Genomic DNA, 18,963 nt, shown 5'->3' with positions numbered 1-18,963 from the left:
TAAAATAGGTTGTGATAATAAAGATGCATGGGCATATTTATAGTACCGTAACTAATGAAATGTTTCAGTTGAAATTTCTAAGTTGGTTAACCTGTGTTTATCTTGACTGCCTTGTACTCATGAGAGAACGCCATTGGTCAATTATACACAAATAACATCAGAATGCGTAATATCGACTTTATATATCGTTATTGAGATACATATCAATATGCATAGTCGTCTACGTTCTCGGTTTATTGTGAATCAAAAATTTTCATATTCACGTCCTCTGCTTCTCGTTTTCATTCTGGTTCTCGTTCCCGGTTTATTATGAACCAGCCTTTACTTACTTACTTACTGGCTTTTAAGGAACCCGGAGGTTCATTGCCGCCCTCACATAAGCCTGCCATTGGTCCCTATTCTGTGCAAGATTAATCCATCTCAATCATCATATCCCACCTCCCTTAAATCCATTTTAATATTATCCTCCCATCTACGTCTCGGCCTCCCCAAAGGTCTTTTCCCCTCCGGCCTCCCAACTAAGTTCAAAAAAAGTTTATAAAATTTACTGAATAAAAATATTAACTTTCAGTACATATAAATTCAGGCTCTAAATATAAGTCTCTCTTTTCTACATTTAATCTTTGCGTGTGTAAATATATACATACAAAACACGTCATTCATGAAACTTCATCTCCAGCAGAAAGGTTAATCTTAGCAAGGGAGAACTTATTACTATCAGATAGTATGTTAACTTAATACTTCTACTTCCCGTCCGTCCTCTTCCTGTCAGAATCACCTTCACTTGCCGGTGGTTCTTCCCTCACCACGGTGATCATCCTCAACATCAGCACAGCCAGTACTTTATCTAGCGGATCCATGAACCCTCGCTGCATCCACTTGGGAATCGTTGTTCGTGCGTGAGAGAACCCCAGTTTCTGCAGGATGTAGTCCACTCCATATGGCTCTATACTTTTGCCAGCCCATGACAGCAGCCTGAAATGTGTTACACACGCATAAGAAGAATGGGGTTGTCTCATTTTACATTTTGTCGTCATTCTAAACTTATCTGCAATGGAGGTTCGTTTCCAAGAAAATTTAATCAGTTCTGTTAATTTGTACATACATCTTGATTACACAACTTTTAACACTGTATCACTTCGGAATATGTATGGTAAGACTTTAATGTGTTAAATTTCAATGTACCTCGTTTACATGTTTCGACCTATTTATGGGTCATCTTCAGAACTGGTCGTTGTTGGTCTTGGCGCCATTTGTTCTGTTTCCTGTGAGGGTGTGTTCCTGTGGTATAGTGTAGAGTCAAAGAGTGTGTGTGTGTTTTGAAGTTGAGTTGTGTGTTGAGAATTTCGTTGGGGTGTGTTTTTGTGTGTCTGTAAATTTCATATTGTTCTCATGTGTTTAGTTTCCGGCTTTTTGGTTGGATGTGTAGTATTTTCTTGTCTGTGTTGATGTCTCTGTGGGTGTGGTTAGCATTTGTGATGTGTTCTGCATATGTGGAGGTGTTTTGTAATTTTGTTATGGCTGTGACGTGTTCTTTGTAACGTGTTTGAAACGATCTGCAGACACACAAAAACACACCTCAACGAAATTCTCAACACACAACTCAACTTCAAAACACACACTCTCTTTGACTCTACGCTATACCACAGGAACACACCCTCACAGGAAACAGAACAAGTGGCGCCAAGACCAACAATGACCAGTTCTGAAGATGACCCATAAATAGGTTGAAACATGTTAAACGAGGTACGTTGAAATTTAGCACAGGAAAGTCTTACCATACATATTCCGAATCTGTTAATTTGGCACATTTTAATAAGTGTTCCTGATCCATTTCACTTTACCATTCTAAAAAAGTACTGTGATGCTATTACGAATTTTTTTTAATTCCATCTTCTGTGCATGTCAGTCTAAATGCAGCAATTTCTTCTAAGTTCATGTATTCAGTATCTGAGTCCATAACTGAGAATGATGCACATCAAATTTAACAATTTTTCATACAATATTAGTGAGTCATTTGAAAAAAAATAATAATAATACAAAATGGTGATATGTAAGTAAGTAGAAAGTTTCTGAGACAGATGGACAAATATATAGATAGGGCATTCAACACTACAGTGGTAAGACGGAATACTAGTTTTCCATATAAACTATCATTTGCCTCAACTTTCTATTCCTACAAATTTACACTCTTTATCTGTCATATACAGTAGAACCTCTATTATCTGTGGTAATGAAGGGGATGGACTGAACGGTTTATACAAAAAATCGGATAATCCTTATCGTGAAAGATTTTGTAATTTCCTCCATGGTCTTGTATTTAACTCACTAGGTAGTGGATCAGAAGTTCACTAATTTAAGTCTGGTTGTCAACGACGGATTTTTAAGGGGCAAGAAAGCTCTTTGTAATGAGTCTCAGGAAAGATAGGAATAAAAGAGGTCTCATGTTGTAGATTTACATTCTTTTTTACATTTTATCCTTGTTTTTTATTAAATTGCGTAGTTGTAACTCCAATCTCGTATTCTGATGGGCGATGAGCCACAGTTTCTCTTTCTCAAACCATTCAATTATTTTCATTTTTTCAATACTTAGCACAACACGTTTTCTGTTAACACCCATGGAAGACATGTCATTTTATATACAATGTTGTATTATAGAACGGCAATTAGAACAGTAGACAATCCTGTGTAACAATAAAGGCTTGTAATATCATTCTCTAGCAAAAACATATGTAGAACCTACTAATATGATGTACAAAACAGTAGTTCATATAAATGATTTATTTCTGAAGAAAAAAAAGAGCGAGAAATAGACAGTCGGATAATCTACCAATCGGTTAATAGGGTGACGGATAATCGGGGTTCTACTGTATTTAAGAAATAGCTATGTTGCATAGTGTGTTTGCTTCAGAGGTTTAGTATGGATGGTGCAAAATATTCATTACAACAGATATATGCACAGTACCTATACAGTATGTGTAATTTATATATGAGGCACTCAGCGCACAAATGGTCCAACCCACAAAATGATATTTCCACTTTTCTTCTTTGTAACAGTGCACAAAATGCGATACACAAACGAAGCTTGTGCCGAAATCCCATGGAAAAATTGGGAATGATGATTAGGCCGATTTACATTTTGAAGAGAACAGTACGAGTTCTTTAAAGCAAAAAACTCAATATGCAAATGTACATATATAAATGAAATAATTTATCAAGTACTGGATGAAATTCATTATTCTCAAAAACATAATTCAGCCATTAGTGAAAAAAGTGCTACAAACACAGAATCCTTTGCAACCTTTTTAACACAACAAACTGAAAAAAAAAAGTGTGCTTAACTAAAGAAAGAAACTCTTGTTAAGCAATATTAACTTGTAGCAATCGATATTTCTTTTATCTTAACCTGTGTGTTATTTGAATGTGAGATAATTTTAAGTAAGAGGTTAATAAAATTCTACAGATATTTTTAACAGGACAACACAATTCACACAATGCCGGTAGTTCCTGTGTGTACTGGAATCTACGTTTCATGACTGCATAACAAGCTATAACTTCCAGCAATCTAGATCCCTCTATCTTAACATCATTTTTACCTATAGGCAGCAGGTAAAAAAAAAAAATCAGTATTTTGAGAAGTTAGTAGTGTTCATCAAAACAAGACAACAATGTATAATAAACATGGATCCTAAAATTAATATCTTCCGAGATATCAGTACTTGTTCATCAACATCACAGGAGATGAACAATGAGATTTAAAAGTGAGTGAGAGAGAGAGCACTCAATATTCTGATTCTGAGAGGTATTAATATTCATCAAAACAAGAAAAAAAACTCTAATAAACATGGGTCCTAAAATAAAATTTTCTACGAAACAAGAGCTTTGAAATTGATATTATAAGAACAATATGTATACCTTCTCCTGTGAGTCTTTCCTTCTTTCTAATTGAGTATACAGAGCCAAATGACTGCACATATTCTTACCCTTTTGTTTACTGAATTTCCGATGGGATACACAAATTTCAAAGTCCTTGTTTTGTATAAAATTTAATTTTAGAACCCATGTCTATTAGACTTTCTCCTAGCTTTCCTAGCTTTGAGGAAAACTACCACCTTTCAGAATACTGAATGCTTTTTTAACGCCCTGATTGTAAAGTCACTTAATAATATCATAAGAGATGTTGAAAGCAATGTCTAATAGTGGCAATACTTCCTTACTTACTTACTGGCTTTTAAGGAACCCGGAGGTTCATTGCAGCCCTCACATAAGCCTGCCATCGGTCCCTATCCTGAGCAAGATTAATCCAGTCCCTATATCACATTCCACCTCCCTCAAATCCAGTTTAATATTTTCTTCCCATCTACGTCTCGGCCTCCCTAAAGATCTTTTTCCCTCCGGCCTCCCAACTAACACTCTATATGCATTTCTGGATTCGCCATACGTGCTACATGGCCTGCCCATCTCAAAGTCTGGATTTAATGTTCCTAATTACGCCAGGTGAAGAATACAATGCGTGCAGTTCTGTGTTGTGTAACTTTCTCCATTCTCCTGTAACCTCATCCCTCTTACCCCCAAATATTTTCCTAAGCACCTTATTCTCAAACACCCTTAATCTGTTCCTCTCTCAAAGTGAGAGTGCAAGTTTCACAACCATACAGAACAACCGGTAATATAACTGTTTTATAAATTCTAACTTTCAGATTTTTCGACAGCAGACTGGATGATAAAAGTTTCTCAATAGTGGCAATACAAGTTTCATTTTATTGTGAAATATTTTTGTAAATTCTTCTTGTGAAATGCTCTATAACACGATTACTGAATTCAATTCATTAAGCATGCATGAGCCATGTCAGTACTGGGTGTTCATTTCAAAGTGTGTCATGACGTCACTGTTGTTGGGTCACCGATTTGAAGTGAGTTTCAGCTTATATGTTAGAGAAGTTGCCTATTATTCAAGGCGTTCAATCTGAACTTGAGAACGTGTACGGTATAACTTGAACGTCGTAGCAACAGATGGCAGTCTGTACGGTCTGTGTGCTACCATAACCTCTTTCGAACTGTGTTTTGCGCCGGCAAGTCGTACGCAGGGTATTTGTTATCATCGGTTGCATACGGTAACATTCCACAATACAAATCAAATGCTCCGTGTCCATGTTGACCGTCGAAGTTAATGTCAACAAATACATAAGTAATCGTCTTAACCCTCTCCCCATATCCCGACAGTACATATTTCCAAACAGTTCACATTCCTGCCACTACCGGCGTTACCGTATGTATCAGCACGTACTGTTCAGAATGAACGCCGTACTTGCTAGCCAATTCTCTGCCTCTGAGATTATACACCTGAGCTGCGGAAGTGTAGGAAGATTGAATTCTCTAGGCTCATCAGCTAGCCACATGACGGCATACAGCGAGCCAAGACACATTTTGAACTGAACACCCAGTATATACTGCACATTTTACTTTTCCCCACAGACAAATATGTAGTGAACTCTGATTTGGTGAGCAAGGAGTTACAAGTTTCCAGAGAGGATGTGCTCTCCAAATCTGTCATTTAAAGCTGCAGAGAACTTGTCTGCTGTGCATGCAGTAGTGGACAGGATAATTTTCAGTAATTAAGCTATGATGTATGTAATGGAGGGGGAAAGGAACTCGCCATCCTACCCTATTTCTCTTGGCCTAGTTGCCTTGTTGGTATCACTTATGAGGCCCAGCCCTGTCTTCGGACAGTTGACTAAGCAACAAGCCAAGATGAACTGCATGCCTCACCTCACAGTGGGCTCCAGGTGCCAAGTCTTGCAGTGATAATTTCTCCAGTCTTTGGTGAACATCTCGGCTGGGTCGAAAGCTTTGCGTTTTCTCTCTTCATCACTCGTGGCACCACTTGCGCCCATTCCTCCACTCGCACTGCCAGAGGCGTCCCTGCCACGCCTGCTGTCAGGGTCAGGGCTCACAGCCCTTGCACCTCCACTCACAGAACCGGTCTGCCGAAAGTTTGTGCAACAGTTATCAAAGATGACTGAGTAGAGTGACAGTTATAACAAGCAAGCATGAGAGAGAGACACACACACGCACCCACAACTACACACACTGACTGCCCACACGCAAACGCACACACACCCACATACACACATACCCACACCCACACGCACACACCCATACCCACACACACCCCCACCCATACTCCCACCCACACCCATACCCATACACACACACCCCCACACCCACCCATACCCACACACCCAAACTCCCACCCACACCCATACACACACCCCCACCCACAACCCCACACACACATCCATACCCACACCCCCACACACACCTACCCACACACCCATACCCACACTCCCACACACAACCATACCCACACCCCCACCCACACCCACCCATACCCACACACCCCCACACACACACCCAAACTCCCACCCACACCCACACACCCAAATTCCCACCCACACCCATACACACACCCCCACCCATTCCCACACCCACCCACACAAACCCACCCCCATCCATACACACACCCCACAAACACCCATACCCACACCCCCACACACATACCCACACTCCAAACACACCCATACACACACCCACCCACACCCATACCCATACACACACCCACCCATACCCACACCCACCCACACCTATATCCACAACCCCACACAAAACCACCCATACCCACACCCACCCACACACCCATATCCACCCCCACCCATAACCACCCACGCACCCATACACACACATACCCACACCCACTCACCAACACCCATACACACACACCCACCCACCCACACCCCCACACACATACCCAAACCCACCCACATCCACACCCCCACACACATACCCAAACCCACCCACATCCACACCCCCAAACACACCCATACCCACACCCACCCACACCCATACCCACAACCCCACCCACACACACCCATACCCACAACCCCACACAAACCCACCCACCCACACACCCCTACCCACCCCCACCCATACTCACCCCCACACACACCCATACCCACACCCACCCACACACACTCACCCCCACACACACCCATACCCACACCCACACACACTCACCCATACCCACACACACCCATACCCACACCCACTCATACCCACATCTACCCCACCCATACCCCCACACACACCTATACCCACACCCACCCATACTCACACCCACCCCCACCCATACCCCCACACACACCCATACCCACACCCACCCACACTCACACACACCCATACCCACACCCACCCCCACCCATACCCCCATACACACCCATACCCACACCCCCACACACATACCCACACCTCCCACACCCGAAACACACCCATACACACACCCACCCACACCCATACCCATACCCACCCATACCCACACCTATATCCACAACCCCACACAAAACCACCCATACCCACACCCACCCACACACCCATATCCACCCCCACCCATAACCACCCACGCACCCATACACACCCATACCCACACCCACTCACCCACATCCATACACACACACCCACCCACCCACACCCCCACACACATACTCAAACCCACCCACATCCACACCCCCAAACACACCCATACCCACACCCACCCACACCCCCAAACACACCCATACCCACACCCACACCCATACCCACAACCCCACCCACACACACCCATACCCACAACCCCACACTAACCCACCCACCCACACACCCCTACCCACCCCCACCCATACTCACCCCCACACACACCCATACCCACACCCACCCACACTCACACACACCCATACCCACACCCACCCACACTCACATCCCCACACACCCATACCCACACTCACCCACACTCACCCATACCCCCACACAAACCCACCCACACCCATACACACATACCCACCCACATCCCCACACAAACCCACCCACACCCATACACACACACACCCACACCCACTCGCACCCCCACACACCTACACATACCCATACTCATACCCACATACACCCACACACACCCATACTCATACCCACACACACCCATACACACACATACACCTACACCCATATCCCCACCCCCACCCACACCCACTTTCGTAATGGGGCATGCTGTGATACAGCACTTCATGAAAAAAAAAACACACACACGAGAGAGAGAGAGAGAGAGAGAGACGTATGAATTACATTAGTATACATAAAAATCTTTGGATTTATTCAAGTGAAATCTTATTTTCTTCTGCACATTTAACATTAGTATTTAATGTACAGTGAGGTATGCATCAACTCAGTATAATGTAAATTTTTCCTGTTTTTGAAATCACGTTATGTGGAACATTCAGCATCACATTGCCATACATGAGAACCCTGAAAATTCAGTTTCTGCTGCAACATGAGCAGCTGCGTACATTCTAGTTGGCTGTGATACACATTAATTAGATTATCACGTTGTTCATTGTTCATTAAGTCATAAGTATACATACCACTCTCTCTTTTTCCTTGACGTAAGAAGTTATGAGATCGTGGAGGAAGAAAAATGCTTCGGCATCCACAGTTACAAATATGTGATCCTCAAATTCTGTAATGAAGCTGCACTCCACAAGAGGTTTCTGACCTGTCAATGAAATAAAAGAATGTCACATTATCTAATCTTTATATTCTTTCATAGAATCACTTAGTCTTACCACTATTCTCTTATTAAAGACAAAAAAAAAAATATTTCTGTTCGTTATTAATTTTTCTCATTTGAAAGGGAGTTACTGAGAACTACATGAGAATGAGTGTGAGGTCCAACGTCGAAAGTTATCCAACAACTCGGTTTCAAGTTGCTGTTGTTTTCTAATGCCAGGCGTTTGACAATAAAGTCATTTGACCTCTTGCACTCCAATTTTTTTCAAAGATATTGTCATGGTCAGCCACTGAAGCACAGATTTTGAGGTGTTCCGAATCCATTTCTTGATTTGAGTTGCACAATGGACAGTTAGGGGACTGATATATTCCAATTCTATGCAGGTGCTTGGCCAAACAGTCATCAGCTACAGACGATTTGCGTGGAAAATCGGGAATTAACTGTGGATTATGATGCAGAGAGTTCCATAAAAAAAGTTGTAAAATACTTAAAATTGTTTAATGACACATTAAAAGTGTTAAAATTTTTAAAAAAGATTATGTACCTTAGACAGACGGCCCGTTTCGATGCCGGTTCTGTGTCATCTTCAGTGTCCTACGAACTACTGATGTTCCTGTTGATCTTGCATACTGTTATTTGCATTCGTCGGTTGTAGGGGTGGGGGTGTGTTGTTCCTGTGGTGGGGGGACAACACATCCCAACCCCTACAACTATTATGTTTTCAATTTTGAACTCTTAAATATTAGAAAAAAATGTGTTTTATACCATATATAATGGATATCCATGCGACATGACACATTCAATCAAGAGATTGTTCCTCGTATTACATAATTTTAAATTAATATTATTTTATTTAATATTTCAATAGCAATATGGCCGCATTTATAACGAAAGAAGAGGTAAAAACCAGGAGCGAATGCTAATCACGAAAGTTAGGCTTGCTCTTTTATTGATAGGGGATGATGGAAGGATATAATAATTCATAATTAATAAATATAATCAGACCCACATAAATAATTTTTATCCATGACCATAACGAAAAACATGCCTTTACTAAATACTTTTGCGTTTGTAAAGTAGGCTTTTATTCAACATTACTTTATTTCACTAGTGAGATAAAGACTTTACCTCACAGTTTGAACTTTATCTCACAGTTCATTAGTATTTTCCTAATACCCGGGTACACACGTATACTTTTCCATTGAACTATTACTCAAGAAGTTAATATATTAGTTACTAGATGTCACTACCTCTACTTCTTTATTATCATTTCTTAAGTATACATACACTCAATCTCCTTCTCTTTTCTCTATCTGCTACGTCGTAATTTGTACATTACATCCATATCTAATATGCATCTTTTTAAAATTTTGTAATAATTTACCTTTTGGGATGCGAGGAGACTTGAACCTACGAAGTTGGTTTTATAGGATTTTAAAACACGCGTTAGCCAACTGAGCTAAACAGACACGATGATTAATTAAGTTTTAATATTCCTCTTAAGTTTACAGAAGTAAAATGTGAAATTATTTTAATCACATTAGTTCCGTGAACACTTCTAAATAATCCCTGAAACTTCAAAAAGACACGTTTAAAGTGAAAAAATATATATTAAAATTATATAATTAATTATAATTTGTTATTTATCCAATGCCTTAGATACCATTCTTTACTAATCATGGCCTCCTACATCATGACCTACCTAGTAACGTATTGATTCTAAAATCCATGCCATGGTATGTGATTACATGAGGACTTATTTTCAACATATTTTCTTTTATAAAACATAATTTTTCGTTATGGTCATGGATAAAATTACGTATGGTACTTGTGAGCGTGATCTTTATTGCACTCGTGTAATTTAAGCACTCGTGCAATAAAGATGCACTTACCTCACAAGTAGCATAAATAACTAATTTTATAATTATGAAATCATTATGACTCATAGATCATATTCGCTTATCAGATGTAGAAGTTCGATATAATATTACAAACATGGCCAACAAAAGTTATTTAGTTTTTTTTTTCGACCCTGCCAACCAATGCACATTGTTGTATTGAGATGCACTGAACGAGCGCACATATTCTCTATAATGTCTGTCTTCTCTTGAATAGTCCTTCGGGAAAATGGATTTAATAATAAGGTTTCAACAACACACAATTCCGAACTCATTGCAATACTTCAAATTAGTGTTTAAGAATTAATAATACATGCAGCAGCTAACACATGTGTTCCGCTCATACAATTACATTGCACTCGCAAATCACAGCACATTCCCGCTGTCAATACTGCTCTGTGTAACGTTAAATAGTCGTTGGTGTAGCTCTCGGACCAGAGCTTCAAACAACACATAACAGAAGCATGGGCGCCTAGGACGGACTAAGGAGGAAGGCACTTGCGCACGCATCATATTCTCGCTATTTCTACGTCTTTCCTGTAGCTCCGAGAAACGAGCAAGCGTTGCGATACTTGCGGTGTGCAACCTGCGGATGATATTACGCTTATACAATGTTCTACAAATCAAAATAAATTTTAATGTATGTAACGTCATTTTGAGAAATACACATTCTACGAAAATATTGGGCTTGCACAGCAAGCATAGCATGCCCTGAGAAATCGCCCCTGGTAAAAACAAAAGAAGTTCGTCACCACACTTCTGATTTGTGACTGGATGACGTTCAACTTGCGTTTGTGGATGCTAGACCTTGACATTGTTGAATCAACGCCGTCTTGCGTTCTTTCATTCTGATGTTGACCATAATCAAAACATGGAGCTTGTATTTGTCAGACTTCAACAAACTTCACCATAATGGAACATAATGCAAACCAGAGGTGTATACTGGTTAAAGGGTTTGGGCTACCGCTGACCCTATTATTACACAAAATATATCTAACAATTACTTTAATTTTAATTACTATGGTAAAACTAATAATACAAAATTATTACATTATGTTATATTATAAACTTTTTTTTTGTAATTTCCTTGGGCTACCGCCGGTAGCCCCGGTAGCCCGCAAAATATGCCCCTGATGCAAACGAACATTGATCATAATCCCAGCCTTAAAAATTCATTATTTTTCACCAGACTTGGACCCACAAACTTAGAATCCAATGACGAATATAATTATTAAGTAATATCGAAGATGACCACGTGCTTTTTCCGAGCTGTACCGGGTAGAAGTCGGGATGGTACCCGCTGTAGGCACTGTCTCAGCGAGATTGAAACTCTTCCCCACATCCTTGGCTTCTGCCCCTATAGTGAGGCCCTTCGCAACATCCGTCACCATGCTGTCCATTCTATGCTGGCCGAGGCACTGAAGGAAGTAGGGTTTACAGTCCATCAAGAGGTGCAGGGACTAGCCACACAAGGAAGTGTTCGGCGAATTGATATCATTGCCATTAAGAACAACTCGGCATACATTCTCGATCCCACCATCAGATTTGAGACACATACAGATCAACCGCATGAGGTGGACAGTGAAAAGAAACGGATCTATGAACAACAATCCCGTTCTATAAAGATAAATATAGCCTGTCCCATATTGATGTAATAGGTCTGATGGTAGGAGCACGTGGTACCATACCCTCCTTCTTTGCCAACAAATGTAAAAACCTGGGGCTAACACACAGCATTATGAAGGAAATAGCCATTAGTGCCCTCAAAGGATCGGTTCAGATATTGAGAAAACATTTGTATGGGAGTGATAATGGAAATTTCAAGTTATCTTAACCGATGGCTGTTGATTGGTTTAGATATCAATGCCAATAAATCCGTACTATTATTTTTCTCGCGGTATATGGCATTCAAATCATTCTAACCTATCTGATGATATTTTTTTTCCCCCTTTCTTAACTGTAACTGTAAATGCCCATTGGGCACATTTTGTATATTCGATTCCCTAACCGTTTCAGATGTATATCATTTTACCTTTTAGGTGTGTTTCCAAATTATATGTAATATGCTTTGTCAAATCTGGCAACCTTTTCATAAGGGAAGCTAAATTTATTATTATATATGTATTGTGACAGCCATGTGAGATTCGATCTCACGACTGGCAGAAGAAGGGCTAGGTCGGCCGTGGTTCGGCGCAAGTTGTGCACGCATCTGCTTCCTGGGGCATGTGCTGTGGCATAGAGAGGAGAGGAGAGGAGAGGAGAGAGAGTGATCGCGGCAGAGAGGGGAGAAATCCAGAGAAGTCTGGATAGGCGTCATCCTCTCGGTATCTGAAGATTGTTCGCGAAATCGTAGTTTCTCGTAACTATGGTTTGGTTATAAAATACGACACGCGAGTGAACTTGAGCAGTCGTTGTTGTAATCGTTGGACAGCAAGCCAGCCAGTCTTGTGTAGCAGTGAAGCCAGCTTCGAGACCGGAGTTCGACTTGAGTTGTGTCCGTAACTGTGGGAGCCGGAAGTCCTGAGTTTGAGTGCAGTGGACCGCAGTTGGGGGACCTGAGTTCGAAGTTCAGCGGATTGTCTCTGAAGGTCTGGGGTTCGAGATACTGTGAACTTGAGTGACTGAGCTAGAAGAGCTAGCCAAGGCAAACGAACTGTGAACTGAGAACTAACAGTTCTATTTTGTAAATAGTGCTTTGTGAACATTAGTTGTTAAGATTAACAGCTCATTGTTGTTCTCAATAATCCAAGTAAATTGTCATTGTCGTCTGTGGAGTGCAACGAATATTGTGTTACTGTGTGGAGTGGAAATCCCATTGTTGACGGGAGTATTTAAACTAAATCATAGGAAGTAATTATTGGTGTGAGAATAAAACTATATTATTGTTTTGAATTTTAAGTTACAGTATGTTATCTCCTACATACCAGCCACGTCAGGGGTCTTGGCTGCCTGCAGGTGTTCTGTCTTGAGGTGTAGCTGGAGTGAGGGCAGAGCGAATATCACCTCTCGGGTGTGGTTGGGGTCCTGCAGTTTGCTGCTGCTGCTGCTCCTGGACCTCTGCTGCTCAGATGAGCTCTCCAGCCGCTCTCGTTCCAGACTTGGGAAGCGGTCCACAGCTGCAACACACAGCGCCCTCTCAATAAAACAAATACGGAGCCTGCACTGAGTACTTCTACCTTGCTCGTCATTTTCTTTGCAATGATGGTTTAATTATATCATAAAATCCAAATAGTTGCTGTAGTTTTGAATGGCATGTCCAGAAGATAAGTACCATCTGCTGAGATCTTTTGTGCACATAGCGCTATCCAATCCAGTCATTTTGTTTGTTTGTACAATGCTGAAGTTTGCTATGAGTTCTAAATTACCGTATTTTTTTTTTACCCATTATGGCCAGTGAAAATTGGGATGCGCAAAATACGTGAATTTAAAGTGGAAGCCTTGACCTAGGACTTATTCTAGTACGATTCAGAATGGTAAGTTGTGTCAATATATTATTTCAATTTTGTAACAGTAGAAAGTTTTCATAATCTTCATTTAATAATAATTAAATTTATTGTAATCATAAGAAGAAAGACACTCTTTCAGCTTTCCCAATAACTGCACTGCCTCAATGGACAAAGCATAACACAGAGTGAAAACAAAAAACAGACCATAAAAGAGAAATGTGGGGAATATTGTATATTACCTACAAATGGTACAAATAAATAAAATTAATAAAATTAATTAATTAAATAAATTAAATACATAAATAAATTAAATTAATTAGATAAATAAATAAAATTAACAAATTAAATATAATAAATTAATTTAATTAATTTAATTAATAAATAATTAAAATAAATAAATTGAATAAATAAATAAAACAAATAAAATATATTAAATAAATAAAATAAATAAATTAAATAAATAAAATTAAATAAATTAAATAAAATAAACAAATTAAATAAATAAAATTAATAAATAAAATTAATCAATAAAATAAATAAATAAAATAAAATAAAATAAATTATGCAGTGTAGGCTTTCACGGCCGGAGTCTATAGATGTAGATTCATTTTCCGGGCTGAGAGGCCGTGGTCTATTAGTTGGTTTTATACCAGACGTTTCGTCTGCAACTGCGGCAGACATCTTCAGTGGAGTGGTATCCAAGGTCGCAAGACTCTTCTCGGCGTACCTGAGGCAACTGATCCTGTGTCTGGTAGTGCGGGCGTATTTATAGTGCGGCTCGCGGGCCGAGGCCTGTTGTCGCTGCGGTCCGCGCCGCTTTGTTCGCTGCTCCCGTTCTGGGCTCCGTCCTTTTGTTGTAGTGGCTTCTTATCTGTTCTGTTTAGGACCGGGTACCAACACTTGTTTAGCTTTACGCCTTCTTCCTTGCGATTAAAGTTGTTGTTATGTTTATGTATTTCGATCGCTTCTCTATGTAGACGAGGGAAGAAGTGCGTCGTCGTGCTCAAGATGTCTGTGTCCTTGAATCTTATGTTGTGATCGCCCTCTTGATAGGCATGTGCTGCCACTGCCGATTTGTCGATCTGTCCTAGGCGGCAATTCCTATTATGTTCTGTCAGTCTCGTCCTGACGCTCCGCTGTGTAGTCCCGATGTAGACCTACATCGTTGTTCTCTAGGTCTACATCAGGACTACACAGCGGAGCGTCAGGACGAGACTGACAGAACATAATAGGAATTGCCGCCTAGGACACATCGACAAATCGGCAGTGGCAGCACATGCCTATCAAGAGGGCGATCACAACATAAGATTCAAGGACACGGACATCTTGAGCACGACGACGCACTTCTTCCCTCGTCTACATAGAGAAGCGATCGAAATACATAAACATAACAACAACTTTAATCGCAAGGAAGAAGGCGTAAAGCTAAACAAGTGTTGGTACCCGGTCCTAAACAGAACAGATAAGAAGCCACTACAACAAAAGGACGGAGCCCAGAACGGGAGCAGCGAACAAAGCGGCGTGGACCGCAGCGACAACAGGCCTCGGCCCGCGAGCCGCACTATAAATACGCCCGCACTACCAGACACAGGATCAGTTGCCTCAGGTACGCCGAGAAGAGTCTTGCGACCTCGGATACCACTCCACTGAAGATGTCTGCCGCAGTTGCAGACGAAACGTCTGGTATAAAACCAACTAATAGACCACGGCCTCTCAGCCCGGAAAATGAATCTACATCTATAAAATAAATTAATTAATAAATGAATAAATAAATAAATAAATAAATAAATAAATAAATAAATGTTTCACTTGCAAAGCAACTCAAGGGTCCAGCGGAAAAACATGTTTAGTCACATTTGCAAATTTTTCAGGAGAGTGTTTACAGACTTGCAGAACTGACAGTTTCTTCCCATGTAAGCCTTTCCTTAATATGCTTATAATGTGGAACCAAGCGAATTTTTTCCCTGTATGATTAGGGGATCTAAAAGATCTCAACTGTAACTGTCAGATTCAATTAAAATATAAAAATTACTAAACTTGGACTAAATTGAGGGAAAGAAGACAGAGGACGGACACTGGAAAGTTTTCTTTTCTCAATCGTACTATCAGGGACTGGAATGCTTTACCTGCAGACTTACTAAAGGCTTTACCAACAACCAAAAATGTATTTAAAAATAGGCTTAAGGACTTTACTAATAGACGGTAATTATACACAGTATTTAAAGGGTGTAATTGATATTTTGTTATTGAAGTGTTCTATCAGTGAAGAATTATGTTGTGTCAGTGAAGTGTGTTGTGTCAGTGAAGTGTGTTGAGTAAGGGAAACGTGTTCCTGTCAGTGAAGCTTTATAGTTTATAGTGGCAGTGCAAAGTATTTGAACAGTGAAATGTTTTTGAAGTGTTAGTGAAATCAGGATATAATCAGTGAAATGTATCGTAGTTCCAGTGCAGTGAGTGAGTTGACAGCGAAATGAGTGTAGTGTTGAAAGGTACTTGTGCAGATATGAACATATCATACTCGTGGGTTTTAGTTCGAACATAGGTTTAAGGTACAAATTAGATTTACTTTAAATGTTATTTTAACTGATCGTGCTTCATTTAATTTAGGATGTTCCCTGTTATTATTATTATTATTATTATTATTATTATTATTATTATTATTAATTATTGTTAGTATTAATTATTAGTATTATTATTAATTGTATGTTTTATTTTATTTATTTATTTTTATTTTATTTATTTTATTGGGTTATTTTACGACGCTGTATCAACATCTAGGTTATTTAGCGTCTGAATGATATGAAGGTGATAATGCCGGTGAAATGAGTCCGGAGTCCAGCACCGAAAGTTACCCAGCATTTGCTCATATTGGGTTGAGGGAAAACCCCGGAAAAAACCTCAACCAGGTAACTTGCCCCGACCGGGATTCGAACCCGGGCCACCTGGTTTCGCAGCCAGACGCGCTGACCGTTACTCCACAGGTGTGGACTGTATGTTTTATTAATTGTGTTTATTATTGTCTTTATTGAGTGTAATTAGTTACCACTGCCACCGGGTATATACCCACTGCAGTGTGAATAAATACATACATACACATACATACAAATGTGTTTTTCCCCTGGACCCTTCAACTGTAATTCAAAGTAATTAGTGCAAAGAGAAAAATGAAGAATTTGTTGGAATACTGTAGATCCTAGGCAGAAAAGAGGACAAAATGAGGTAAGACAAGACAAGACCAAAATATTTTCAAATTCAATGAAAGAAGTAAGCCTACATCTTGTCTGATATGCAAACAATTGATGGATGGGCAGTTAATATGAAGGAAACCGAGACTTTCATAGAACACAGTGTCTCTTCCATTTTCATTTTCTTACCATCAATTTCACTGTTAGAGAAGGCGTAGTGAAACCATTCCTGCAGAGTACGGAACTGCGGGGGGAACAGCACATTGCGGCTGAGGCGACACACAGTGGCCATGCTGTGGTGCTGCGCATGGGGGTGCTCTGCCATCATGCCCAGGCTGAATGTCAGCGTCTGCACCACGTGCACGTCCAGCTGATCGGTCACTACAAAACAAAACACACATCAGATTACATTATATTGGATCACAGCAGTGGCGGCTCCTGCGTATTTCTTAAGAGGAGGAAAGAAGGTAACAGGACGAAATGACACCTTCTTGAATGAAACAAGCTACAAATTAGCCAACATGCATACATGTAAAACCAGGTAGTGTTGGGGTTGGCCTTCCCTTCTGTATAGCAATAATCTGTTCTTGTAAACTGAGTTTCCTAAATTGTCCAAAATATATAATGTTTTCACTGCCATTCATTGCTGAATAATTGCACAAATTAACAATTATAAGGAAATTCACAACCTCGCAGCATTTTTCGAGCACACTACAGCATCACACGTGTTGTAAGAGACTATAGCTACTAACACCTAATCGGAACCGCGGAAATGGGAATGGGAATGGGAAATAATCTGAGGAAAACGAGAACACTGCACCCACCCACGTGGTCTGTGTTGCCACATGTACATTCTACAAGTTCAGTATCACATGCTTTTGAAGAATATCAGTTCTTGTAAAGTCATACTACCATTATTGTTCAAAGTTGCCGGTGGCCAATTTTTTATGTTAAAAATAATGTAGTTTCGAGTACCTACTTTCAATTTCAAATATATTTCTACAAACTGACAACTTCGCTGTTGCCCTGTCTAGTACACAATGAATGGAAGTGAATTTCAGGGGCCAAAAAGACCTGGGATACTAACGTAGAACTACTGCCTCTTTGTTTTACATAAACCAGACTTTAACTTTCAAATATCCTTGAAAGTTTCAAACCATGAATAGTAGTCTATATAACGTGCAATGAATAGTATTTCTGAATTATAATTTTAAAAAAGTTTATATTATGGTGTCTTTCATAGTGCTGCGTTAAAACTGTTTTTATTGTGCCTCCTCCTAGATGTGTTATAGTCTGGTTGAATGCAAGATCGTTAGATGGCAGCAATTCGAGCTTGCTGCACGACCAGTCGGTTTCTATTTCCCGCCCATGCACTGATTCAGAGGAGATCTCCTCCCTTTCTGTTCATTTACTTGCTTTAAAGCTCTGCTTCTTTCTCTGGCCGCTAGTGCGCTGTTGTCTATGTGTGTTAACTGCAGTAAAGGAGGAAAGGATTGGCTTTCCTCCACACAAACAATCTCGCATCCTTCTCACAGTTTTCTAGCAGCACATGAGTGCGCATAGTTTGAAACTCGATCAACCGAGGTTTTCTTATAGTTGTGAACTTAAAAATTATCGAATCTACCTTGAATTTCAAGGCACATATTTTATTTGGTATTTACTTTCAAAAGAAGAAAAATGTGAGGAGGACGTTCCTCCCTTCCCTCCCCCGAGGAACCGCCACTGGATCACAGCCTTTTATGTTACGTCCATTTCTGAACTATGATGCTGTTCCCTAACTACTATTCAATCAGCCTACATTCTCAATGTAGAGAACTAATTGTCTCATTAGGATTTCACAA

General features: G+C 40.2%; 1 protein-coding gene across 6 annotated transcripts in view; it reads right to left on the bottom strand.

Moving 5' to 3' along the window:
• Window positions 1–419: 419 nt before the first annotated feature.
• The window catches only part of tweek (transmembrane protein KIAA1109 homolog tweek), a 278,923-nt gene continuing 260,379 nt past the window's right edge, over window positions 420–18,963 (bottom strand). For all 6 annotated transcript variants that reach the window (XM_069846680.1, XM_069846681.1, XM_069846682.1 and 3 more), the window contains 5 exons: window positions 17,312–17,503; window positions 13,416–13,607; window positions 8,448–8,578; window positions 5,770–5,984; window positions 420–975 (listed from right to left, as the gene is read on the bottom strand). In XM_069846680.1, coding sequence (XP_069702781.1) covers window positions 744–975; window positions 5,770–5,984; window positions 8,448–8,578; window positions 13,416–13,607; window positions 17,312–17,503 — 962 coding nt within the window. In that variant the 3' untranslated portion in view covers window positions 420–743. The remainder of the gene's footprint in view (window positions 976–5,769; window positions 5,985–8,447; window positions 8,579–13,415; window positions 13,608–17,311; window positions 17,504–18,963) is intronic.

Source organism: Periplaneta americana, chromosome 15 (assembly GCF_040183065.1).
Source record: "Periplaneta americana isolate PAMFEO1 chromosome 15, P.americana_PAMFEO1_priV1, whole genome shotgun sequence".
Lineage (NCBI taxonomy): Eukaryota > Metazoa > Arthropoda > Insecta > Blattodea > Blattidae > Periplaneta > Periplaneta americana.
The sequence above is the reverse complement of the archived record's forward strand: the minus strand, read 5'-3'. Positions and strand labels throughout refer to the sequence as shown.